Source organism: Paramormyrops kingsleyae, chromosome 1, assembly GCF_048594095.1.
Source record: "Paramormyrops kingsleyae isolate MSU_618 chromosome 1, PKINGS_0.4, whole genome shotgun sequence".
NCBI classification, from domain to species: domain Eukaryota; kingdom Metazoa; phylum Chordata; class Actinopteri; order Osteoglossiformes; family Mormyridae; genus Paramormyrops; species Paramormyrops kingsleyae.
Window position 1 is genome coordinate 40,945,747 of NC_132797.1, and position 27,190 is coordinate 40,972,936.

Below are 27,190 nucleotides of genomic sequence, written 5' to 3' on the forward strand. Positions count from 1 at the left end.
AATGAGACCAACCATTTCAAGTTACTGGGTAGATTTGTTTATCCAGTGGGGGGTGGAGTCTGGGATCTGTCCCAGGCAGCATGGGCCATAAGCAGGGGTGCACCCTGGATGGGAATGGCTGCCCATCACAGGCCAAGCACCCAAACACACACACACACACACACACACACACACTATGGAGTATTTAAAGATTCCAGTTAACGTAAATTATTGTTTTGGCTGAAAAATGTTGTTTATAATTTCGTACCTTCTATCATCTGCATATGACTATACTATGTATCATATTATGATTCTTTTTTTGCATTTTTATTCCAAAATACTAGACATACATGTGCAAATGATCCGTACTAGCGGAGGATAATTCTCCAACGGATGTGTTGTGAAGTTTGATATGTGCATCTGTGTTATGGAGGGAGGAGCGCCGGAATGATTATTCAGATTGCGGTTCTCCCTGTTGTCAGCGTAGAGCCCTAGCAGGCGGCCCGTCTCTGCTTGTCTGCTGCTGACTTCCTCTCCGCTTCTCCGGAGCATCGCCAGCGCCGGCGATATGCTGCAGGTACACGCAGTGTACTTTAAGCAGCCATGAACTCACTACTGCAAGCAAAACTCGGCTCCAGTCCGCGCACGAGGTTAATTATATATTACCTTTAATATCGTTTCTACGTTATAAGGTTTGCACTGCGCCTGTGTGCTTTTTAAACTGTCAAAAAAGAACCTATGCGGATATTTTATGGAAGACTCCGTATTTTTGGAGAGGCACAAATCTTACCAAGTAAGTACCGCGTTAACGTCGTCTTCAGGCTGGTGACATACTGTAGTAATACAGCGTGTCTTCATTTTCTTAAAATGAAATCGTAATTTTCGTAACAAAAAGGCTCATCTTAGGGAGGTTTAAAAATGCCGACTTTTGATCAGTGATTTTGCCGTTGCGAAAAGAAAGAACTAGAGAAGGTATCGAATATTTTACTTTCTTTTACACACATTTTTTTTGTGTTTTGGTATCTCTGTGCATCTGTCGTTTGCGGCGTGAGTATTTCCTGAAAGGAAATTACTTTTTGTTTGTGCTTTTTATAAGGTCTTCTGTACCTTATTTTTTGTAATAGTTTATCTCCATATTTTTGTGATAATTTATCGCAGTGAGAAAACCTCAGACACTTATAAGCAATTTTCATTTTAATGGTTACATTGCTTAAACTAAGTCACAAGCATCTATTAAAACTGGTTTGTTGAACTGATTATGATTTAGTAATAGCAATCATTTTCCCCCGGAATATTTCGTTTTCCGGAATATATTTCGTTGCCTTTTTTAAGTTTTTAATAAAAAAAAAAAAAACAACATAAGATTTTCCCGTTTTGCACGTAAAAACTTAATTGCTAGTGGAAGAGCCGCAGAGGATATTAGCCCAGCCTTAAGAATCGAAAAACGAAATCAAAACGTTGTTTTAGCTTTTGCTGGATTATAGAAACCGCAGAAAGCAGTTTGTGCCGTTTATCAAGGCGCATCGTCGCTCATCTGCAGATGGACCTTGTCAGTGTGAGTTATGAGTTGATACAGTTTGGAATCGATGATATAGACCCAAAAATGGCAGACTGAAGCATCTCTGATGGCAGAGACTTATAAAACTTCGGAAGCAGGTGTATCGATAGGGACACCACTTGCAACTGCGGTGATAAACGTTTTTTTCTCTACACTCGGAGACCTTAAAATTGAAGAATTTCTGCCTAAGATCATTCTCTGGTAAATACTTGTTTTGTTTTTATTGTTTGAGTGATACATCTATGATCTCGTTCACTGAAAGTAGGTCTGCTTCAGTACAGTATTTAACTTTTTCTGACAAACTTAGTAGTGCCACCCTGAATACTGACACTTTCCCCTAGAGCAGTCAAAGCACCGTGGCGTGTCGTTCACCCCATAAACTAATCTCCCAGAGCAGGTGGCCTCACTCTGAAAGCAACCCCAATGCCCATCTCATGACATCATGGCTCTCAGAGAGTCTCAGTTTCTCAGGCATGCGGAGCTTCTCTCGAACAGAAAATATTTGAGATATTGCTGTCGAAAGCCCTTATCGTGTTTTCAGAAGCTTTCGCTTCATTTATTTGCTTGTCTGTTTGTGTATTTATTTAAGAAATGTTCAAGAACAAAAATAAGCATCTCCTATTTTGAAAAAAAATTGCATGAGCGGTTTATTGGATAAACTCCATTTATGTAATGGAGCTGTGTGTGTGTGTGCGTGTGTATGTATGTATGTATGTAGCCTATATATATATACGCACACTGCTGAAAGAGTAGATTACATCAGTACTGAATGGCTCCAGCATACTTTTGTGAGTAAATTGTGAGACATTATTGGAAGAAGAAGGAATGCACATTGGTAATTGCTTTACATTTATACAGTGTTATGTGTGCCTGTGGTTAGCAGTGTCTGTTTAACCCCAGGCAGGGTTTGGAGCCTGACCAATGTGATATGCCATTAGTAGGTGCAAAAACAGGTTTTATTTCATACACAACTGTGTGAGGGCTCCATAGTGCTAGAAAGATATGGCTGCTTGTTACACTAAGGATTATAAGAAATAAGGTGTTGCATGTATTGGGATTGCAAGCGTGCTATAGCCAACACCATGTTGATAAAAGAAGACAAGCTGGTGCTGGAAACTGAAAATTGCACTGTGAAAATGCTCTGTGCCTCCCTTGCATGGATGCCTCAGTCTTGCCCTACTTTAAGAGAGAGATTCGATCAGCTGCAAAGGTCAGGCACAAAAAAATTGCAAAATTATTTTTTTCATTAGATGTCAAAGATGGGAAATATTAGCAGCTCACTTTTTGTTCTGCGGATGTTGGAATGAATGACAGCATGACAGCCCTTCTGGCGCGTTCGTTTTTGGGAGTGTGTTTCTGTTACGCTACACAGCGGAGAATATGTTCAGTCTGGGTGTGGCAGGAAATATGCAGTCTACACTGGACTAGGCTGACCCCAGTAACCGCAGTAACGCTCTGGCGCTTCCATAAACCAACTGTTTCCCTTGCATTTTTGTGCAAGTCCCTTTACCTTTGAAGACATGGAGCCCAGCTGTTTTGATAACCCCTTTGAGGTTCTGTTTTAAAAGGCATGTACTGGTTTTAGAGGGCTGGCAGAGTCTTGACTACAAACATACTGGAGTAATTTATTCATTTTTAACATCTCTGCAAAATATTACCTAAAAAATAAAGCTTGTTTAGAATCAATGTCCTGTGCACAAATAAACCAGACTGCAGATATTGTTTTCACAATATTTAATTCTAGGAATTGGTAAAGACAAAATAATTGGTGTCTCAGGGGAGATTCAGTAAAATTAGATAATCCCAGATCTGTTGCTGGAGTGTCCACCAAATGGAGCTTCTTTTCTCTAGTAATGAAGTGAAGCTGTACATGTTTCACTTCCTGCTGTGTGGATCATCAGCTACAGCAGTCAGTTTGACGAAGTTCCCATCAAACATCCAGGCTACCAATACAATTCATGTGTGCATAGGAGGCCCAGGGCAATATTGGAGAATATTTCACTTTTAATACAGTAAGCACATTCATACACAGAAAGCAAGCAGGAATATGTAGCAAACATTCATTCTGAGATGTTAGCAAGTCCAGGAAATAACAAACCTGGATATTTAACAGCTAAAGACTTATATAGGATGAGAAGTGTTGATGTGTACTGTTAAATTTTTGGAGTGTTTTTCTATTTTATTTTTTTTAAGGAAACAACGTGTCAGGCCTTTGATGAGGCTGAACGTGTTTTATACAGACTGATATCTAGTCAATAGCAAAATGGTCTCAGTGTCATTTTTGAGACTGATGCTGCTTTAAGCTAATGCAGCACATTTCAAACTAGTCTGTAATTATGTGTTGGTGACACATGCTGGACCTTTCAGCACTGGGCCTCTCACACATGTAAACAAGGCACATATGACTTAGCCTGCCGGGAAAAGCGTTTGATCACTATTAGTGGTCGTGGCTAACATAGCCTTCCTCCCCTCTGGGAGATATGTCAGGTGGCCACAGGGAACAGGATGACTTCCTTCCTTTAGCATCTGTGGACACAAAGGTTCAAAAGTCCGGCCATTGTTGACAGCAAGCCCATGGCCAAAAATCTGTTACATTAAAGTCGTTTAAACAATGGAGACATGTTAAATCACTTCAGTTTGGTCCAATATTCTTTTAAAAATAGAAGAAAACTGATTTACTTTGGTTTCCAGAATAAGTGTTCGGACTACGTACAACAATTTACAGAGTGCTTGAATAAATGTTAATAGTTGTGCTCCTCTTTGCAAAGTGTAGCTATAAATAAATGACCTCTATGTACTCTGAGGTGATAAGATCTCACTTCTGATATTTCGTAGGGGGGAGGTACTATGGCTCAGTGTGTAGCTCTGGGGACTCGTACCTGCAGGGTTGGGGGCAGCTCTTCTGTGCATTAATCTGAATTGGTGTCCCAGCCCTGCATGGGAGATGTGCTTCTAGTCTCTTGTAAACTGACAGGAAGGGCCATTCTGGCTTGCTTGCTTCACCCTCACTGCACCTGTAGTTAGCCTATAGTTAGCCCCCTGCACACACGCTGATCCCTGCAGTATAAGTACCTGTGATCCTAATGGGTTTTCTGTGCTTATTAACCACTGCACTCCGGCCCCTCCGAGGAATGTGCAGATGCATGTTTGTGTTGTCACTGACCTGTGCTCTCTGGAGCCCCCTGCCCCTGTGTGTATGTTCATTTTGGCGCCTGTCTTGCCACCCCCCCCCCCATACTCCTTTCTTATGTCACTGAAGAGGCTCCCTCTGCCTCAGAGTATTTTGAATAGTACCATTACGAAGAGACGAAGGGACAGGTGACTGGAAAACAGGATTGGGACGCTTGTTGAATGTGGAGGACAGGCATAGTGATGTTTGATTCATTCTTAAAATAGCCGGCAGGAGGAAACAAGGGGAGGACACCCCAAACTGCGCACATGGGGTATGGGGGTGGAGGGTCAGGGGGATTCAGGTCAGGGGGTGTGAGGTAACAGTGCTACCCACTCAGCCACTGTGCCACCCTTTCTTATTTGTGTATTTTTAACACTTTGGATTTATTGATTTCATTCATAAGCCTGATATTTGATGCAAACCTTCTTATTACCCCTGCAGTCTGGTTTATTATCTGTCACATCATTTAGATCCCATTCCCTGTACTGTATATATTAACCGAATATTGGCCTGTAAATATTTAATAAATGTGCTTTTTTTGTAGTCATTTCAGTGTCTCCTATTTTCTGGTATATTGCTTAGCAAATAAAAACATTTTGTTGAGCCTTTACTTGTAAACCATTTAAAACTCATAGGTCAGTGTAGCTCATTTAATTAAGCAAGTTAGCTAGGGTAAGTTGCTAAAAGTCTTCATAATTGCTGCAAGCAATGTTTGTAATGGGAGTTTTCTGGGTATTGTTTCAGGATTTTACTCTTAAATGTGACATGTGAATTTGTCATAAGCTAAACTTACGTACAGCCGTACACTATGTGCTAAGCCAGAAGGCTTAACTGTGGCTCACTCTAGCCTCTAGGGTCAATTACAGTCTGTCTCGTTTTCTTATTTATTAACTGTGATAAAAGTACAGATTTAAATTTTGTGAAATGAGGAACTAAACACAGCGATGTATGTGAGTGTAGCCATAGCTACAAGCATGTCCGGATTAGCTTCCATTTTCACATTTAATTTTAATTAATGTGGAAACAATTTAAGTCTGCACTGGATTATTGTTCAAATAAAACTTTATGATTTCTCTCTAAATGTTTAATATATACCATCTCTACTTAGTTTGAACCACCCTGTACTTGTAAGGCATACCACATGCATGTTTTAATACTGAACCTCCCCAATTGCCATATAAAAACCGCTTAAATGTACGGGTCCGTTCTTTGATGCTCTGTAACAGTCATGAAGTAATAAGATCAGTATCGTGAAAAGTATTTACAAAATATTTCCCTCTATTGCGCATCCAAGTGTGACTAATAATTATTACTGATTCATCTGCTATTCAACTTTCTTCTTTTAACAAGAGTTAAGCAACAAGCCAAATGTTGTGACATTGTGTAATGCACAATGCATAGTGGCACAGAATCCAAAATAATTTTGAGAACATTTTATCAAACAAACCATAGAATAACATAATTATTGCAATCAACGAGAGTGTTTTTTTTTTGTCTTCAGATCTTACCTAACCTGAAACAACATTGTTTCCCCCTTCAGTTTATTAGTAAAGAATCCCTGCTGAAGAGTGTCAGTGTTGATATTGGGGTATATATATGGAAATATAGGACAGTACGTGTTCTCCATCCATCTTTCTATCCATCTGTCTCCCAACTGTTTGCCTGATTGTGGGTCATGAGGGGCCCTTGAAGCAGAAGTACCTGTCAAATGCAGATGTCATCTAAACTGTATCATCTGCTGCTAATTGCACAAGAGCCTCTTCTGCTGTGGCTGTATCCGTGATATCATTTGTGGCTAATCAGGGAGCAGCAAGGTGCCTCAGTGGGTAGCACTGTAGCCTCATACCTCTAGGGTTGGGGGATCTTGTCTCCGCTGTGTGTGTGGACTTTGCATGTTCTCTCAGTGTCATGCAGGTTTCACCCAGGTCCACCAATATACCATAAACCTACCTAAAGAGTTACAGATAGGCTAATTGGCATCTCTGAATTGCTTGTAGTTTGTGTGTGTGTGTGTGTGTGTGTGTGTGTGTGTGTGTGAGCTGGCTGGTATCCCACCTGGGATGTACCCCAAACAGTGTCCTTACTGTCTGAAATAGACTGCAGGTCCCCCACAACCCTTCCCTGGATTAGCCTCTAATTATCTATGACCAAAGAGTATTTATTGTCTCAAAGGATTGAACTGTAAAGCCAACTGTCTGCAGAGTCAATAGCTACAAACCTCCAACCTTCATGTGGCCTTCAGAATAGCTCAAGAACAATACGTAGAGAACTTCATGGAATGGGTTTCCATGGCTGAGCAGCTGCATCCAAGCCTTACATCACCAAGTGCAATGCAAAGCATCGGATGCAGTGGTGTAAAACACGCCGCCACTGGACTCTAGAGCAGTGGAGACGTGTTCACTGGAGTAACGAATCACACTTCTCCATCTGGCAATCCGATGGATGAGTCTGGGTTTGGCGGTTGCCAGGAGAACGGTACTTGCTTGACTGCATTGTGCCAAGTGTAAAGTTTGGTGGAGGGGGGATTATGGTGTGGGGTTGTTTTTCAAGAGTTGAACTGGCCTGCACAGAGCCCTGACCTCAACCCAATAGAACACCTTTGGGATGAATTATAGAGGAGACTCTGAGCCAGGCCTTCTCGTCCAACATCAGTGCCTGACCTCACAAATGCTCTCCTGGAAGAATGGTCAAAAATTCCCTAAAACACACTCATAAACCTTGTGGACAGCCTTCCCAGAAGAGTTAAAGTTGTTATAGCTGCAAAGGGTGGGCCAACGCCATATTAAAGCCTATGGTATAATGGGATGCCATTACAGTTCATGTGTGTGTGAAGGCAGGTGTCCCAATACTTTTGGTAGATTCCCATTCAGAGTGATAAATTAGCCCCTCCATGAGAAAAACAGTCCAGCATGCCCTGCACATTATTAATCCATTGACGTACCTATTCAGGACTGGGTCAGAGTGAGCATGAGGCAGGGGACTCCCTGGATGGGATGCCAGTTACCATTAATAATTGCACAATATTCTCTGCAGTGAATAACTTCTCCATGAAGGTACAAAGTATTCATTTTTTAAAATATGTATTTAGCATAGCATACAGTATATGTATATTAGTTTTCTATTCTTCATTTCGATATTTACTACTGTTTTCTAACTCTGTTCTCACATCTGCCTATCATCCAGCTGTCTTCTTAATTACATATACTTGAGTTGTTAATTGAATGAGTTTTTGTAATATTACATTTTATCGACTCACATGGTATTAAACCAAAGCATCGTTAGTAGCCTGAAGAAAGTGTATGCCCTAGTTTTGTCCCTTAAAATCCCTTTTATTCTAGAATTACCATGGGTTCAACATAAATGTTTCTGCACTAGGTCTTCAGTGTTTCATTTGTTTTGATTGCATTACAATAACCAGTGGTGTCTTTCTTTCCTGCACAAATTTTCACAAACAAACAAACAAACAAATAAATATATAATCATAGCATATGAAATGTATTGAAGCAAATGTATTAAAGTTCAAGTAAATTCCAGCTATAGTGCAGCTGCATGGAGGACCGTGTGCCTGGGGGAGATGCCTGAGGGTTCCTGTTTAATTGCCAGATGGCACATTGACACAGTGGGGCTTGTTCGGGCGGACCGGGTCCCCAATCTGCCTGGCGTGTTTGCCTCATATCTTCTCAAGATTCCTTTGCAATAAGTCATTCTGGTGATTTGATCACAGGTTGCCTTAGGTCAGCGATTTCAGCAATAACCCCTGTCCCACTTGTGTCAATCAAATGAGCCTGTCTTTCGGTGTCAGTGAGGTGTCTTCTGGCCCTGTGATGATAGATTGCATCTTTTGAACCTGAATTTCTTGATATGAATCACTGCTGTAAGGACAACTGTGGAATAATGTGCGGTGATATGTAATTTTGACCCTCCCCCATCTGAAAGCACCCCTGAGCAGAAGTTCCCATGTAATCTCCCTGGTCTCTAATATCTCAGTATTGCAGTTTTTTCTTTATACATTCCAAGTTGGGTGGGATGACCAAGAGTCAACTAAGGACAAAAACGTGGAATCTAGTGTCTCTAGAAAGGAGGAGAACAGTCAGGTGAAAGTAAGAACATAAGAAATTTACAAACGAGAGGAGGCCATTCGGCCCATCAAGCTCGTTTGGGGAGAACTTAACTAATAGCTCAGAGTTGTTAAAATCTTATCTAGCTCTGATTTAAAGGAACCCAGGGTTTTAGCTTGCACTACAATAGCAGGAAGACTATTCCATACTCTAACTACACACTGTGTAAAGAAGTGTTTTCTCAAATTCAGTTTAAAATGTTCTCCGGCTAATTTCTCTTTTGTCTTTTCCAATAGCAGTCTGAAAGCCTGCAGTTTAGGAGAATTTTTTTCCTGAGACCTCAATCAGCTGAAGCTCTTGAGTACCTGTTCCAGAGGTCACAGACCACGGGGAATGCAACTTTTGGCCTTCAGGGTTTTCCTGTTTTTCCAAATATTAAGACACCCACCGTGTTCACCATTTGCATATACATACTGTATGTAACTTCCAACATAAAGCCTAAAAACAGGTAAAAGTGAAAAGTCGAAACTGTAAACTGAGTAGAAACTGATAGACAAAACCAGAGAATGTCCAGCTGAATAACAAAGTATTTGTAATTCTGCCAAATAGCCCACAGTTTTGTTTACTCCTTGACTTGCTGAATTTGGAAAAAAGAAGCTGAATGTCCCTCAGCATTCCTGGCTGAAAGTCTGCTGGCCTTTGGTTACGTTAAGTCAGAGTCTCTCCAGACATGTTTACTCTCACTCTTAATATTGTCCTTTTTGGCTGAAGAAGTTGAAACATGGTGGTTTACAGTACAACTGGAGGGCACGTATATAAATATTTACTTTTAATAATGCATGTACACAGCTCAAAAGCCCCACAATGGCATGCAAGTGTGACTGAATGTGGGACCCCATTGCACGTCACTGTAATGATTTCAGTTAGATTCATTTTATATTTCTGTTTTGTTGCTGTAATTATAGAAATTACTATAGGGCTAAATTACAATACAACTCAGAATGATTCATTCAGCTGTCTTCCACCCGTTTATCCAGCAGAGGGTCACAGACCCAAGGGGCCTGGAGTCTATCCCATGCAGCACAGTGTACAAGGTTGGGGAACACCCTGGATAGGATGTCAGGCCAACGCAGGGCAAGCAGCCACACACATCTCTGGGAGGAAACCACTCATAAGTGTGGAGTACCTGAGGTGGTCGCCATAGTGGCCAGTACAGCACAAAGAATGATTTACGCAGCATTCTGTCGTCACGTGTGCTAAAATAACAACAAGGCATCTGCTGGGCAAATGAAATTTCATCATATTGTGGCCTCATGTGGAGCACAGACTCCTTGAATGTTTTTGTTTCGTATTGTTTTAAATTTCAATTGTAAAGTTTAAAAGGTACAAAGCTGATATAAAACATGCAGCCACTTAAAAAAAATAGGCTGATTAGGTGAGATGGGCCTCACTGACTTTCTAGGAAGCGAGTAATACAGGGGTCACCATTTTCCACTTAGAGTTAATAAGGTTTGAGATTCTTAGTACAATTACACGTCAAATCATCTCCCTAAACTGTGCCGTCTTCGTCAGTCACTGAGGTCCTATCTCTCCCTCTTTTTGTCTTTGTCCAAAACCACCAAATGCAGGGGATTGTATCTAGAACTACAGTGAACAGCAGGTCTGTTCAATGTTGTTACGTTACATACAGAATCTTTAGAAAGGCATGACACCAGAAAACTCCAGGCTCACCGTGACCTGGTCCAGGACGAGCAGGGGTGCATGATGGACGGCATTATTTTAACTTCCCTTTTGGCAGCCAGCAATGTGTGTGTTAAAGCCAAAGACCAACGTAACGAGAACATTTACAGAAAAGCATAGAGGTATGGAAAGGTACAGATCAGGAGGTATGAAACATTTCAAAGGCGTTAACTGCATCATCATCAAATCAGAAAGGGGCAGCGGCATGTACACTAAATAGAATGATGAATGGGACAGTTCAGTAATGATTCACACCTCAGTCCAGATGAAAAGCCAGAAACAAATGGCCACCTACTGATGACAGGGATGTGATGTTTGTTTCCCCAGCCGCGGTGATTAAGGGAGAGGGATTACAGCAACACCATCTCCAGCCCATCCACGTATTTTTAAAAGATGCTTTTCAGGAGAGAAGTTCAGGGAAACGATGTACTGTAGGTGAGCTACTCTAGTCAAGGATAAACAGGTCAGAACAGGTTGGTCAGGCTCATCCGGCTGGTGCAGTGTTTGATCTGTGGTGATCTCAAAGACTGCTATTTATTAGTCCGACTTACAGCCATACGTGGGACAGGAGAGTCAAATTAAATAAAACACAGATAAATGAATAAATGAAAAGCATTCTGTAAGTTTTTCATGCCATTTCATGCCTGAACTGCAAATCCGGGGCATATTCCGCTAAGCACGGGTGGCGTGTTGGATTGGACGGTGGTCCATTACAGAGGAACAGAAACATGGAGCAGATATGCTCTACATAAACTGGGGCTCAAAGCTAAAGCTATGGAGATGTGAAACCATGGTATAAATAAACAAAGAAACAAACAAATACATAAATAACATGAAACATGTTTAATCCTCCACAATGACCAAAGTAAATTATTACTCAAATTATTATCATATCCGGTACATGGCATACACCAGTTCCGAATTATGATTTATCATGTTTGTGGTTAGAATGCCCTTCACCAATGCATTCAGAAATGAAGTGACCAGTATAATGAAGTTGATGAGGAGGGCACTATTTTTTCCCAGAGGAGATGGAGTCACTTCATGAGTCTGTCACCAGGACCACCTTGGCAAGCACAATGCACATCCCTAGGCCCTCACATTCCAAGTGCTTTATGATCAGTTTTGCCATAAATCTATGATCCAGTTTCTTTGGATCTACAGCTACTCAAAGAGGTTTCTGTTCTTATACTGTCATTTGAAGTCTTTGCTGCCTGTACTATTACCATTAGTCAGGGCATATTCATACTGCACAAACTAGACAGAAATCTGAAACCCTTGTTTGAAGCACACGGGAATTTTAAGGAATTCTAGTGTTAAACCTGCTGTTAAACCAAGACAAATATGTGTGCCTCTGACCTAATTTATCTGTGATAGATTTGCTGGAAATGATAAGAAGATGAAAGATACCTAATTCATTTAAATGATTATTAATCTACTTTATTTGCTGTTTGTTTGTTCATGTGTTTTTACCATTGCATATCTGTTGAGTGCCAGATACTTCTTGATATGTCAATGGACATTGGTGGGAAAATGGAGCCCAAAAACTGTTACACAGTGAAATGTGTATGAGCACTAACTGTTCTGTACTACCAGCCTTTATGCATCAATAGTCAAGTGAAGTATGTCATGTTCTTAGAGTTCAGCATTAGTTACGTCTGTTAGTCATTATTAGTTGTTCTGACAGATGAGACCCTGTTTGTAATCATGCCCAGATTCACAGGGTCTCGTAAATTCAGCCAGACATAAACGGTAATAAATTGTTGTATGACAGTAAAGCAAATAATACATTTTGGAAGCCCAGGCAAGCATGGACTGCCAGCTTGTCCCTAGACTGTCATCTGCTTTTGTCCCCTGATCATTTACCCAAACCCTTCGGAAAAAGAATCTCTATTATTGGAACTACTTAATTCAGCACAGTAGGAAATTATCGTTTTATTCTGAAGGAGAAATGCAATCCTTATGAGGAGATTTTTATCATACTGAAGAGACATCAAGACCTGTAAGATGCATCTAACGTCCTGCAGATCTGATGTGTAATGAGCTGGTTACGTGGAAGCCCTGCTTATCATTTTAACGTCACCTTGATCTTGACAGGGTATGAGAAACACTGAGCGTCAGGACACACGTGCGCTTATTCAGACAGATTGTCTTGTCAGATGTTTGACTGTCACAGGTTAGCATAAAGCACATAGCATGTTCATTATCATCTTCTCTGGGCTGGAAAGATACATAAAAAGCAGCAATCTTGATTTGAAAGGAGATCATTCCAACATTGTTTACATTTATATTATGTGTGTATGTTTTCATACCTTGGCTTTTTTTTTTCACTTTTCCTGTCTATCTCTGCACTTTATGCATGTATGCAGCACCATGGTCTAGGGAACATTATTTCATGCCACTGTGGGCTGAGTTACTGTATATGGTTGGTGGGACAGTAGCATGTAATCCAGGTTCCCTGATCACTGGCGGCTGCTTTACGTGAGTAACAACAAGCACACACCTTCCTCCCCACAGGGTGACTTTACCTGGAACAGCATGTCCGGACGCACCGTCTGCCTCAAGCCCGTAGCGATCCAGAGCTTGTCTGAACTGGAACGCATCCGCCTGCAGGAGGTGGCCTTCAGTCGGCTGCATCAGGACTACGACCTGGGCTGTCAGATCACCATCCCCAAAGGTGGGCGGCCTTGTTGATTATTACCCGTTTCAGGGCACTTTAGAAACAGTGGCAGTAGTTATTTAGCTAACAGCGTTAATGCTATTCCTGTCAGCAGATGGTAGAACTCAGGCAAGGAGCCGGCTCGTTAGGTAATCAAACGGCACTTGTGTCAAGCTTTCCTAATTAATGATGAGCAGCCGGTGAGGGGATATGAGGCAGCAGGTCAGCCTGAGCAGTCCAGGGAGCATCGCAGCGCTCACTGTGCTTCTGTTCTCTGTGACCTGTTTGGGCAGATCTGTCTGCTGTCTGACAGGTACACCATGTTATTTCTTCACAGAATGTAGTGATGTTACATAAAAAAAGAGCACGTTTAAAGCTAGTGTGTTGTGTCGGGGGTATAAAGGGTGTCCAAATTTTTTTTTTGAGAAAGCACTGCCATTGCATCTTATTTTCTGAGACGTTTTGGAAGGACTTACAGTCCAGACAGACATCCTGTCCAGTTGGGCTTGGATTCAGCTTTGCTAAGCGCATCCAAGGTTTCAAATAATGCGTCTAGATTTGAATTACACAGAAGCCACCTTACACATAAGATAATAAATTATGGATTACATCATAAATCTGTAACTGTCTGACTGTACGTACAGAAATGTGCTTAATCTCGAATCTCGAGTTTTATTTGCACAATGTTGATCCAAGAAATATATATTTTGTGGCAAAGTACTATTTGATAAGTGATTCATATTTAGAAGGAGAAACGGAATGTATTTAGGAGGAAGGAATATGACATATTTTCCATGTGTTTCCAAATATATTCACAATTTTTGAAAGCCATCATCATAGTAAAATGTCTTAAAAAAGCAGATATTCAAAATTTGCATTCAGAAATGCAGAAATGCTCTTGTTCATTTCTCAGGTGCATGTGGGACATGGAAATTGCTCTTTTTGCTTGAAAAAGGAAAAACACATTTGTGAACTTACTCTTTGGACGTGTGGGAACTTGTTCCTTTATTCTTAAATTAGTCTTAGGTTACATTTTTCTTGGTGGTGAACGAATCCAAACCAGATGTCTAATGATATTTAACTGTATCTTATAAATAACTTTATTCTCAAAAAACAAGCAAGTGGGGTTCTCAGCCACATTTTACTACCAGCCTACACCATGTACTGAAGTTTAGAGGATTAGATCATTTAGACAGGCTACTTTTCTTTGGTGTATGGAGTATGCGCCTCTTGGCACTCCTCAGGAATGTGTGGTTTGCTTTTGCACACATAAATCTGTCTGCATTTATGAATCACAGTGTGACCCCCACAGACCGTTCATTTATGGTGCTTTTCAGATGGACAGAAACGCAAGAAGTCGCTGCGACGGAAACTCGACTCGTTATCAAAGGAGAAGGCCAAAGACAGAGGTACCTTCAGCCCTCATGGCCATGTGCAGTCAGCATTGGGCTGCAACGCACAAGCCAGTCATGTTGCTGCCTTCATGATGTCTTATGGGATCCGATGGTACTTTGTGGCATAGGTGAATCCTGGCTGCAACTCCAAGCCTGTTATATCCAGTTTGAGAAATGTAACATATATGTTAACTACCCTATAGTTCAGGTATTGAAACATAAAGTCCAGTCTTTAAACCGGAATGAGGAGAGAGAGGTAAAGAACGTACACTGATACAGTGCAGTGCTGCACCAACTCACGACAAACCACCTCAGGGATGAGACCCAAGTGTGGTGATACCGCAGAACCACACTAGATCAAAGGGAATGCAACAGTGTGAAGTTTTTTCCCGATGGCTGGAGTGCCAATCCTGCCACCAGCCCCCAAATTTTCCCTGAAAGTTATAGGACCTGCTTGTAGGACCAGATGGAGGTTAACGTCATACGCTAGACAATGGAATTGCCCAAGGGCCCAACAGAGTAGAATCACTCATGGCATTCTTGGGATGCAAACCAGCAACCTTCCAACTGCTAGCACTGATCCCTATAGCCTCAGAGCCACCACTCCACCCAAATCTGGGATGCAAGCTTTGAAATTTATATTCTGAACCTAGAAATCTGGAATTGTACATATTACTTGATATAAATAATGCTTATATATTATAATGTACGTATGTAATATTACGATATATAATATGTATACGAGTTCATATGTATGGGTCACACAGCTTGGCTGTATTGTTTTTATATGTACCACTTGCTGAGGGAGGCGTAAAAACGATTTCCCCACGGGGACAGGAAAGTATCAATTAAAGTATTATTATTATTGTGGGACAAATCTGGATGATCGTTGTCAATAGTTGACCTTATTTGCCATTTTGCAGTGTGTTTATTAAGTGCGCTCCTTGGCCTACCCACGCGGTCAGAGTTTACAGCCTAATTTACGGGCCGCACTCATAAAAGCAGAAATGACATGCAATTTATGTAGTGTGTCCCCCATCTGCCGATGACGTATCATGGAAAATCTGGTGGCCACAGTGCTGTGACACGGAGTCAGGCCATTTAATGTGGTGAAAATACAAGAGTGTTTAATTCCAACGCCTGTTCGGGGCAGACATGTGGGTGACACATGTCAAAAAACAGCTCAGTAAGCACTTCCAGCAAACAAGATTTCGGCTCCTCGTATCTGTGATCTGCATCTGTATTCTGCTTAATGCAAATAAGAAATAGTATCTGTTGCTCAATATTTTACTTGCCCCAAGTTATAACTTGACAGGGAGATGCAAAAAGGCCAATGCTATCTGCTAAAGACCTGTCTGTCTTAATGGAACTGGTTTGATGGGGCCAATTTTCTATGACATATTGGTAATGGAATGCTGTCCCACAGACTCGGGGTTTCTCAGAATAAGAATGGAGACCCTCTGCAGGTCATTATTCCTTCGGTTATGTAAGGCTGCTTGAGGAAATTTCTAGTTTGGAAAATAACGTTTATTAGGTCCGTGCGGGAGCAGGTTTCCCATTAGAATGGCGATGAGGGACTTGGCAGTTAGCGATAGGTTTATTGTAAATGTGTGGAACTGACTTGGAGGGGCTGGGACTGTGACCCAGCATAAATCCCAAAACAAGTCATGGAGGAACAGGAAGTCCATAGGGCAGCAGCAATTTACAGGTTTTGGGACCGCAGTTAAAATGGAAACAAAGCCCTACACATCAGTACAGTATATAGGTGCTGCAGGGGACAAGGGGCAGTGTGAATGAACCTGATCACACATCCTGAGTTAGTCAGTAGAAATCCTGGAAATTACCACATTTTATTAACACTAATGGTGTTTACTTGTGTAAAAATGAACTTCGTAATATATTACAGCATCCAGGAGAGTGAGATCAGTTTTGGGTGGTTTAATTAGTACAAAAGATTTTCCAGACATGCTAATTTTTATAAGGTCATCCTGTAGTTTTAATGAAGTGAATGTGTGATGAAGGAATTCACTACAAAGATAAGAATTACTACATAGAAATGCCTTATCATTTAGAAAAGCATTACTACATATAAAAGCATTATAATATAGATATAGACTTAGAAAAGCATTACTAATAAGAATAGCATCATTACATAGGTCAGCATTACTACACAGAAAAGCATTACTACATAGATAAGCATTACTACACAGAAAAGAATTACCTTGAGGATTACTTCTGTCCCCCCATAGAGTCCCTGGCCCAGGCCTTTGGCATCCCGCTGTCTCAGGTGATCGGCAATGACCGGACCCACAAACAGCGGCTGGACAGCCAACGGGAAGGGACCCGGGATGTGGGTGACCTGGTCACATCCTTCCTGCACTTCACTACCAAGAGGCCTGTCAAAGACCTGTCCAGTAGCAACTCATCTCTCAGCTCCACCTCAGAGACACCCAGTGAGAACACCTCGCCCAACACGCCCGAGCCCGCCCCGAGAGCATGTAGACGGGTAGGGCACCCCCTACTGGACTCGATTGAAAAATAAACAGCAAATCGCAGTGAAACCCAACTGGGTCATTTATGCACATGAATCCATGCAGCACTGTATCCGCAGTGCAGAGAGAGGGGTGCACGAGGAGGTGTTTTGGCTTCAGCATCTTCTCTGTACGGCAGGGCGCGATGTCTGTGGATTCCATCACTGACCTGGACGACAACCAGTCCCGCCTCCTGGAGGCCCTGCAGCTCTCGCTGCCGGCAGAGACTTCCAACAAGAAGGAGAAGCACCGAGACCAGAAGTTCAGCCTGAATCCCATCTACAGGCAGGTTCCCCGGCTGGTGGACAGCTGCTGTCAACACCTGGAGAAGTACGGTGAGTCTGTGGTGCAGCCAGGCACGATGCCAGTGCCCTCTTCTTGGTGTACTGCAAATTACATGAGGACTGAGTGAGTTCCCAGTCTGGTTAACATACAGTATGATGAGGAAGCCTTTGACTTTAGGTCTTTGGTGATCTCATGTCAAAAGCAATAAGAAACGGACTGAGTAAGTATTGGAAATTTGCTTGGTAACCCTCTGTTTGAAGCTGTCATCTATAATGCATTATAGATACCTTCATAATGCGTTATAATGGTTGGTATAAGAATTAATAAAGCATTACATCATCTTCTGTTGACAGTCATAAGGCATTATACCGTTGATTATAATACTTCATAAGCACCAATGAAGTTCTCATTAGGAATACACTATAGATACTATCAAAATGCATTATTATGGTCAGTAAAAGAATTAAAGATGCAGTTATCCTGAGTGGCCACTCCAGGTCTGTATAGGATTTTTTTGTTACCCACGGGATTCGAACCAGCAAACTTCTGGGCACAGACACAAACTCCTAACTCACAGGAGCTGCCTCTTACGTAAATTTCCCCCACATCTATCAGTGGTCATAAATATTTGTTTATCCTTCTTCCTGCATTTAAATAGGTCTCCAGACCGTAGGGATTTTCCGTGTTGGGAGTTCGAAGAAGAGAGTACGACAGGTAAATGTTTATGATGGGGGTTTCTAAACATGGTTTTACCGATGATCACATTCTGCGCACATGACCTGCATTTGCAGGTCCTAAAAACAAGCTAACAAGGCCTGTTTTGATGTGTTCAGCACTCAAGTGTTTTCAATGTTTCGTAATGTTTTCAAGTGCCCTGCACTCTTGCACTATATCTGTGCCTGAAAAGCATTCAACTGTTTGTTACCATGGGGAACAAAATAAAAGGAAAAATGGTCTCTGATTAAATACTAATTCAAGTAGTCTTTTAATAGGGCCTCTTGTCTGAGACCAGCTCTGTCACAATGCACCATTTGTATCTCTTACAGGTTCTAATTAGTTTAACTCCAATTTACCCCTTTCAAATGACAAGAAACCTGGCTTATTCATGACCTGTGTTTCTTAGTTAGATATACCTAAAAGAAAAAAGGGATATACTGTATATATATCTACCAAAACCATTTCTACCGTGTTTATGTCAGGTGGCCAGGTCATGTGATGCGAGACTATCACTCTTTTTTTGTAGACAGCTTGGTGTGTCTGCACGTTTGACTGGTACTGTATGCGAGTTGTTGGAGTTCGAATGTTGCCTTACTATGGTATTTTACCTGATCTGCATTGGAAAGATAAACAAAGGTATGTCATCAAAGCAAGATTCTCACTATGAAACTAGTTTGACAACGGGTGCTATAGAGCGATGGAAGCATCATGTGACCAGGTAGGGAGACGGATGACAGCAGCCTACAGACGAGGAGGTCAGCTTCCTGTTAGGATGTGTTTTCTTTTGGGGGGCAGGGGGGCACCTCTAACCGGATCGACCATATAACAGAAGGTTCAGGAATAATATGGAGGGATCACAGAGAAGGTGATTGCATCATTAGAAATCCCAGAATGCACTGTTTTCGCTAGCATGCATCTCTTCTGATGTTGTGACCATTGACAGACTGGCTTACATGAATAACACCTTAAGCAGTGGCCACAGCTGTGCGCAAATAGCTGCATTCAGTGGGTTTGCCGTCTGACCCCAGTTTAACTGTGTCCGTGTCTGTCAGGTAATCGACATCGTGTCATTGTGGCTTTTTTAGCTGCGGCAGGAGTTTGACCAAGGCATGGATGTCCTTTTGGATGAGGAGCACAGCGTCCATGATGTGGCGGCTCTTCTGAAGGAGTTCTTGAGGGACATGCCTGACTCACTGCTGACAAGGGAGCTCTACACTGCCTTCATCAACACCACATGTGAGGAAAGAATCTGTCCCCTCACGTGCTGGGTCAGGTTTTCAAGGCGATGGCTTATAACCCTTAAGCTGTTGCTTCAGTCCAGGAAGGGCCTGCCCTTGCATGCCTGAGTGAGATCCTTCAAAAAATTCAGCTAAGCAGTTCAAAGGAAATGGTTTCCATTTGCAATTAAATATCAGTTCTACACTTCAGCTGTTAACGTAAACCGTTGCTGAATTCATACTGATTAAATTCCTTACAAAAAAGCTATGATTTCTAGCACATGGGTTTAATTCGAGCCATCTGTAATACACATGCCCTTATGGGTATTACAGCCAGGCTGGGAAGCCTTTTTACCCTGTTTACCGTGGAGCATTTCTCCACTGAGTGAAGCCTTTTTACCCTGTTTACCGTGGAGCATTTCTCCACTGAGTGAAGCCTTTTTACCCTGTTTACCGTGGAGCATTTCTCCACTGAGTGAAGCCTTTTTACCCTGTTTACCGTGGAGCATTTCTCCACTGAGTGAAGCCTTTTTACCCTGTTTACCGTGGAGCATTTCTCCACTGAGTGAAGCCTTTTTACCCTGTTTACCGTGGAGCATTTCTCCACTGAGTGAAGCCTTTTTACCCTGTTTACCGTGGAGCATTTCTCCACTGAGTGAAGCCTTTTTACCCTGTTTACCGTGGAGCATTTCTCCACTGAGTGAAGCCTTTTTACCCTGTTTACCGTGGAGCATTTCTCCACTGAGTGAAGCCTTTTTACCCTGTTTACCGTGGAGCATTTCTCCACTGAGTGAAGCCTTTTTACCCTGTTTACCGTGGAGCATTTCTCCACTGAGTGAAGCCTTTTTACCCTGTTTACCGTGGAGCATTTCTCCACTGAGTGAAGCCTTTTTACCCTGTTTACCGTGGAGCATTTCTCCACTGAGTGAAGCCTTTTTACCCTGTTTACCGTGGAGCATTTCTCCACTGAGTGAAGCCTTTTTACCCTGTTTACCGTGGAGCATTTCTCCACTGAGTGAAGCCTTTTTACCCTGTTTACCATGGAGCATTTCTCCACTGAGTGAAGCCTTTTTACCCTGTTTACCGTGGAGCATTTCTCCACTGAGTGAAGCCTTTTTACCCTGTTTACCATAGAGCATTTCTCCACTGAGTGAAGCCTTTTTCCCAACTTGTGATTTTTTGGGAAATATTTATCTGCATTCGCCGTGAAAATGCTTCCTGTCTCCTTGGAAGTTATTACATGCGACATCCCTGATGTACCACCACAGCATTTAACCTTCATCCACTACTGACTCTGGGGGGCTCTAGACACCTCGGCCACTTTCATGGCTGCGTGTTGGTGCATTGATGCTGACCCTTGACCGCTGACGAAAACTTTGTTCTGGCTCCTCAGTGCTAAATTACGAGGAACAGCTAGGCGCCCTGCAGATGCTGATATACCTGCTCCCTCCCTGCAACTGTGACACCCTGCACCGTCTGCTCCGCTTCCTGTCCACCGTGGCGGCCCATGCCCCCGACACCTATGGCAAGGATGGCCATGAGGTGAGCTGCTGGGGGCCTCTTTAGAGCAAAGGGTCGCTCTTCTCATATGGGGGAAATAAGGTGAATGTTCTTCAAACAGCCAGCACCATCTTTGAATAGCTTACCCCCCCCCCCCCAATATCCAGCTTGTACAAGTTCTGTTTCAGCTTCTTTTGCATCAGATGTTATGTCAGACGTAAGCAGTTCTCTTTACAGCTAGAGGAAAACCAATCTGCTGGTTTACCCCCGTTATGCATGTGTAGCTGTAAAAGTAAGACACGTTCAGATACCAGTAGTGGTAGCTTTGGCTCTGTTCCCGATCCAGAATAAAAAGCACACACTGTTACAGCTGCAGACGCCCTATTAGACACTCTGCAGTTCACTTAGGGAGAGGGATCCTGCATCCCAGGGCACTTTCCCACGCAGCCCTCTATCTCTCATCTGACAAGAAAACAGTATCGGAGCTTAAATTGGCCAATTTCACGGATGGAGGGGAAAAGAAGGGTTCAGCGTTTTTGTCACATGGCTGGAACTCCTCGGAAAGGCCGGAGACAGCCTAGAAAAGTTCCGCACTTAAGTGACATCATCCAGAGCTGATTACATCGGTGACAGGATGAGGAGTTTGCTAATCAGCATTTTTAATGGCAGAACTCGCTCCCGTGAAATTCAGAAACATCACTTTAGGTGTCTCAGCGGCTATATACAACCATTTATTACACGTCCAATCTTGTTGAGTTGTAGCATGTGAAAGGCATTGGGTTGTAGTTTACTCAATTGTGGATGCACTTTAAGTTTTTTTTAATCAGGTTTCTTCGCTAAAATTGAAACAAACAGTGCAGATGAACTTTCACCCACAGGAGGGAATACAGAAGGATTTCATAAGGAAATTCATTCTGTACGTTAACCATTATACACCTGAAACCCTCTTGTGTGATTCACATGAAACCAAAAGATCTTGCATAGTAGCACAGGAAATGAACCTTCTAATACTGTGGTGGGTGGGATTACAGTGCCCTGTCAATCACTGCTTTAACCCCATTGACGTCCTAGAAGTGTCGCTAAGCGCACAATAATTCCACCCACAATAATTGATTTTGGGTATGATACAGCTACATATAGCCAATATGTCTTCCAGCCTTGCAATCTAACAGTACCACTATATATACCCTGTAGTCCCAGATGATGTTCTGACATATCAGGGAAAAAAAAACACTCTGTAATCCTCCCGGGAAGATTTACGTCCAGTCTGTTGATGCTGGACTTGGTCCCAGAATTCCTGCTTCCAGTTCTTCACTGTTTGTGGCTGATCTAACTCGGAGTATGTCGCCTGGCTTAGGTCACAGGAAACAAGATGACGTCATTGAACCTGGCCACCATCTTTGGACCTAACCTCCTGCACAAGACAAAGACTTCTGATAGGGAGTTCTCTGTGCAGAGTTCAGCTCGGGCCGAGGAGAGCACAGCCATTATCAGTGTGGTCCAGAAGATGATTTCCTCTAATGAGGCCCTCTTCATGGTGGGTAGGAGGGAATTTAGGGGATTAATGATTCTAGAATCAACATGCTTCCTCTCCCTGTTACCCACACATACCTAATTCTGTGCTGGTTTCAGAAAAATTAAAACACCCCTGGCTCCTGATCTAAAGGTGTCAGCTTCTTAACAAAACAATACTTAAGTCTGTCCATGTGTATTTTGGAATGTAAGCATTTCTCCTAGTAGAAGAGCACCTTGATTGGGGGATAAGACCTACTAGGAGCCAAAAGAATAACCTTATGTTTGAGGAAGATATGTTAGCCAACCCAAATTTTAATCACTGCATAATCTGGCCCATTCTAATATATTAGTCATTTTGTGGGAGATTAAAGTGCTGAAGACCCTGGCAAGAGTCAACTTTATGATCCTGCTGTTTTTCATCATGTCCATCCATCCATCTTCTAACCTCTTATCATGGTCTGGATTTTTTCCCTGTGCATAAACATTGTGACAGATAGTAGTCTGATTTTTAGTATATCACAAAGAGATAACAAAAGAAAAAATCCTCCAGCTGCTTATTGCGTATTATTTTTGAAAACCTGATACCGTGCATTAGACACCATGTGCTGTTCACCATCTAGTGTAATGTTTCTACTGAATGATGCTTATGTGTGATTGGCAGTTTAGCTATTTAGCTATTATATCAGTTATTTTGTTATGAATGAAAATGACAGAAGAGTGGAGCATCCCAGCATCCATAACTGTGAAACCACTGACCTTACAGGTGGCCCCAGATCTACAGAACGAGGTCTTGATGAGCCTGATGGACACAGACCCCGACGTGGTAGACTACCTTCTCCGGAGGAAGGCCTCCCAGTGGTTGTGAGTTTGACTGTGGTCTTTACCAAAACAAGTATGAGTGAGAGTGAGAGTTGCCCCCTGGTGGTAAATATCCATAAGCTGAAATGCACACTCTGCCCACACTTTTGAAACAGCCAATTGATAAATCTAGCAGTATGCCTGTACTTGTATGTTTTCGTTGGGCTATATGAGTCATTTTGAGTGTTTTTCTCAACGTGCAATTAATGGGTTTAGCGATTAGTGTTATACATCCCTCAGTGTTTCTAAATAGGTGTGAAGCTGGTTTTCTTGGTACTGCATGAGCTTAAGGAGGTATCTGACATCGTTACCCCCCCAGGAACACGGACCTCCTTCGCTCTGACGACCATTGTTCCCTGGATGAAAGCCACTTCTCCAGCGACTCTAACAAGGCATCCAGCGGGGACATCTCACCCTACGACAACAACTCCCCGGTGCTAGCAGACCGCTCTGCCCCTCAGGACCGGGGAGGAGAGCCATGCCATGTCCCAGAACGTTCTGTGCTGATGCCACATGTCAAGGGCTGGAGCAAGGAGCATTGGAGTGCTCAGGGGGATGCCAAGGGTGAGCCTCTCAGAGCGACAGGGACGGCCGTCCATATGTTTGAATCTCATTCGCTCGTCTTGCATGCTTGCATGATTCTGTACTTGCATTTTTAATGGTTTTATTTCCAAAATGTTTGGCAGTTTTACTCTTTTATATTTAAGGGTTAATGTATAACAGGCTGGTTTTTAAATACATAGCCTCTCAGGCGAAGAACCACCGGGCATTCTGTTCAACACTGTTCTATGACTGGAATTACAATAAATGTTAAAATTAAAGATCATAGTAGTGCATTGATTTCCTACTATAATTCACTAGGCTGACACTATATGTGCAGTTATAGAAAGATAATCAACATCCTTCTGACCAGTTACATTTGAGAATTCAGCAGCAGGTATAACAGAACCAAATTTGTTTAGGTACCCCAACGAAGGCCACTGCGGTAATGCTTGCACCTGGATCTTTGTTGTGGTTTAGGAGTAACTCTTGCACTCTGTGCCCCCATTAGAGGCATCTGATGGAAACACCAACATCTGGGGAGAATGGCATGCTACACTGAGACCAAGCCATCAAGACCAGCAATGCAGGGGTATGTGGGCACAGTGGTGCAGTTAACACAGGACCCTGTGCTTCTGATGTGGATTTACAGGGCAAGCAGGTCTAACTGGCCTTAACAATCACTTGGAAACTGTAACAATATCCATTGTCCCATGGAGACATTTAACTGAATTCTGAGAAAATGCACAAATTCCAAGAAAGCATTTTGATTGCAACAGAGGGATTTTAAAAGAACCCTTTGGATGTCTATGACAAATTAATATAAACACAGACTGTTCCACAAACCCTTACATAAGTCAAATTTTACGTGTGGGATTTGCCCCCATACCAATCAAGACACATTATACCAAAAATCACTTATTAAAATATTCTAGTAATACGTACTAAAGGACATTATGGTTATTTGCCAGAAGCTTTTATCTAAAGCATCCTAATATTTAGGAGCAATTGGGGGCCCTGTTCTGGGGCCCAACTCTGTCAAGTCTAGGAAAGAAGACACAAGTCCTATTCCACTGAGCCTCACACTGTCCCCTGTAAAAGAACACATTTGCATTATCATTTCTGTAAACTCTGTGGATATTTATTAAGTCCGGATTTGTTTATGTTGCTTTTACGTAAGTCCAGAGCTGCCTGTATAATCATTGTCCTTGCCGGGAGGAGGACGAGGGGCAGCATTTGGCCATTGGGCTTTGGTTTATGTGCTTTTAGATGTCATCATTCTTAAGTGTGATGTCATCACGCTCGGGTTTGAAAGTGCTGCCTTTTTTTCCCTTCAGGGTCTCATGGCAGCTTGTCTGAGTCTGGTTCCCAGAGCTCGGGTGAAGGTGGCGACAGTCACCCTGGAAACCAGAAACAGAGTGTGCCTCGCTCACGTGCCGCAACGGTCTCAACTGAGTATGGACCACACCCCCAGTTGGTGGAGCGACAGAGGCAGCAGTGGCAGAGCCTGGATCCAGTGTCCATCCGGCTGGATGATCAGTCGGCATCCAGGAGGACTCAGCAGCCCCTTCAGGGGAGTGGTGTACATGCAGCACCCCCTTACAGATTTAAACCAGCCAATAAAAATGAGGGCAGACCACCCCCTCCCTACCCTGGAATCTCCAGGGCAACTGTCACTCCAACGCCCCCTCCAGCTTCACTCCGGGCTAAGTCTTCTGCTCCACCAAGTTACTTACACAGCCAGCAGCGGCAGCTTGGACACCTGGGCCCTCAGAGACAATGTCCCCCGGCTCCCCTCACTCCCATTGACACCGTCAGGTCATCAGGTATGGAGTGGCAAGACTGGCAGAGGGAGAGGTGGCAGATTTGGCAGCTCCTGTCATCAGACAATGCAGACACACTTCCAGAGACTCTGGTCTGAGCCAGGCAGGCCAGCCATTGCTGTGGAACACAGTGTCCTCTAGTGGAACAATGAGTATTTAGCTGTGCCCTACAGGATCAAATGAACAAAACTCCAGTATGTTGATTTATACATCTGGTTATTGTTGTTTTATATTGTAAAAAATGTTTATTATTACAATTGATTTTTCTGTTTTGCTGAATAGAAAAAGTACCTCAAATGAAACACATGAAAGTATTAAATATTAGGGTGAACTTGACTGAATGTTGCCTCTATGTAAAATACAAAATCCCATTTAAAGATCAGCTTCCCTGTGAAATTGGCTTCTTGGCTTTATCATGAAAATCAGTGTGACTTTTCCTCAAGTGCCAACATTTTTGTTGGTATATTAATCCTTAAATGATGAATTTCACCAAATTGGTTGATTCTCTTTAGCTACTTGTAATATTTATTCTGCCTTTTTGTATTGTCAAGCATCATGTTTTTTGTACACTTTCATGAAGATCAGATATTGCACTTCTAGCAGAGATGTTTTTACAGTTTTCCATATTTGCAGGTTTCCTTTGATCTTTAAAATCAGTAAATTTGGAACGGATGGTACTGGGGGTTAGAATCATGCCTTTACTCTGTATGTGCGCAGTTTCCATTAGGGATGGGTGGATCGATTCTTAAGTATCGATGATTTCGATCTAAATGTTTTCATTTTGAGACTCAATTGTACCGTAAAAAAATTGTTTCTTTTTAGCCGGTAAATTAAATGCTATATTAATGATAGGAAACAGGACATGAACAAGTACTGGGTGGGGCCACCCATAACACGATGGAAACACTAAGGAAATGGAGCAATCCACAACCCCCGCCTTCCCAAACCTCGGCAAAAAAAATTCTGCAATTACAGGAAGTTGGAAGGCGCTTAGAGGCCAAGAATGAGGCTGATATGTCTGGTTATCAAATTAATGTAAAGCAATGCCCTGACAATTTGAGAGAAAGTATCACTCGCACAGTATAAAAGGTGAACACCCCCTATGCCAAAGCTTTATGTAGACCACTGTTTCTCAGCCCAGTTCTTGGGGATCCCCAGACAGTCCATATTTTTGCTCCCTCACAGGGGAGCAAAAATGTGGACTGTCTGGCAGGGAGCTGAGTGGAAACAAATGCATGTACTGTGTGGGGGTGCCCAAGGGTCATGTTGAGAAACTCTGAGCTAGACAGCTATGAATGTGATTTACAAAGCTACAAAAGCACTGTGTAAAAGCATAACCTCCATAATGTATGGATTTTATACATTTGTATTTTTCTGTATATAGCAGATAGTTACTCCTTATGACTTCTAAATCTTGTCAACTGTATATTACTTTTAATGCAAATATAGAGCATACTTTCTCGAACAAAATGTAATAAAGAAAACGACCTTATGTTGTTTGACAATTGGTAACCTGCTTGTTTACATGCCACCCATATGACAGTATGTATCATATGACCGTCCTCTCATCACACCTGAGCTACATTTACATTCTCACATTTGCTTACTCTCTGGAGACTCACACCTTGAAAGGTGAGCTGGATC

General features: G+C 42.4%; 1 protein-coding gene across 3 annotated transcripts; it reads left to right on the plus strand.

The window, feature by feature from the left end:
* Positions 1-426: 426 nt before the first annotated feature.
* On the plus strand, positions 427-27,038 carry LOC111846847 (rho GTPase-activating protein 6-like). 3 transcript variants are annotated; one of them, XM_023817496.2, is made up of 13 exons: positions 427-629; positions 13,025-13,184; positions 14,504-14,575; positions 16,810-17,066; positions 17,231-17,426; positions 18,035-18,090; positions 19,179-19,329; positions 20,704-20,852; positions 22,168-22,347; positions 23,089-23,186; positions 23,503-23,747; positions 24,235-24,315; positions 25,061-27,038. In XM_023817496.2, exons 2-13 carry the CDS (start codon positions 13,046-13,048, stop codon positions 25,642-25,644), a joined length of 2,208 nt encoding a protein of 735 aa, XP_023673264.2. In that variant the 5' UTR covers positions 427-629; positions 13,025-13,045; the 3' UTR covers positions 25,645-27,038. The 3 variants fall into 3 exon arrangements, with proteins under 3 accessions (XP_023673264.2, XP_023673263.2, XP_023673265.2); XM_023817495.2 differs by having other exon boundaries at positions 428-772; XM_023817497.2 differs by lacking the exons at positions 427-629; positions 13,025-13,184; positions 14,504-14,575 and having other exon boundaries at positions 16,858-17,013.
* Positions 27,039-27,190: the final 152 nt, after the last annotated feature.

Excerpts from the sequence above, each read along its gene's own strand:
- LOC111846847 (XM_023817495.2), top strand. The coding sequence starts at position 731 with ATGGAAGACTCCGTATTTTTGGAGAGGCACAAATCTTACCAA. Across the intron at positions 14,576-16,809 it reads GGAGAAGGCCAAAGACAGAG|AGTCCCTGGCCCAGGCCTTT; the intron begins GTACCTTCAGCC and ends GTCCCCCCATAG. Across the intron at positions 17,067-17,230 it reads CCCCGAGAGCATGTAGACGG|GGCGCGATGTCTGTGGATTC; the intron begins GTAGGGCACCCC and ends TCTGTACGGCAG.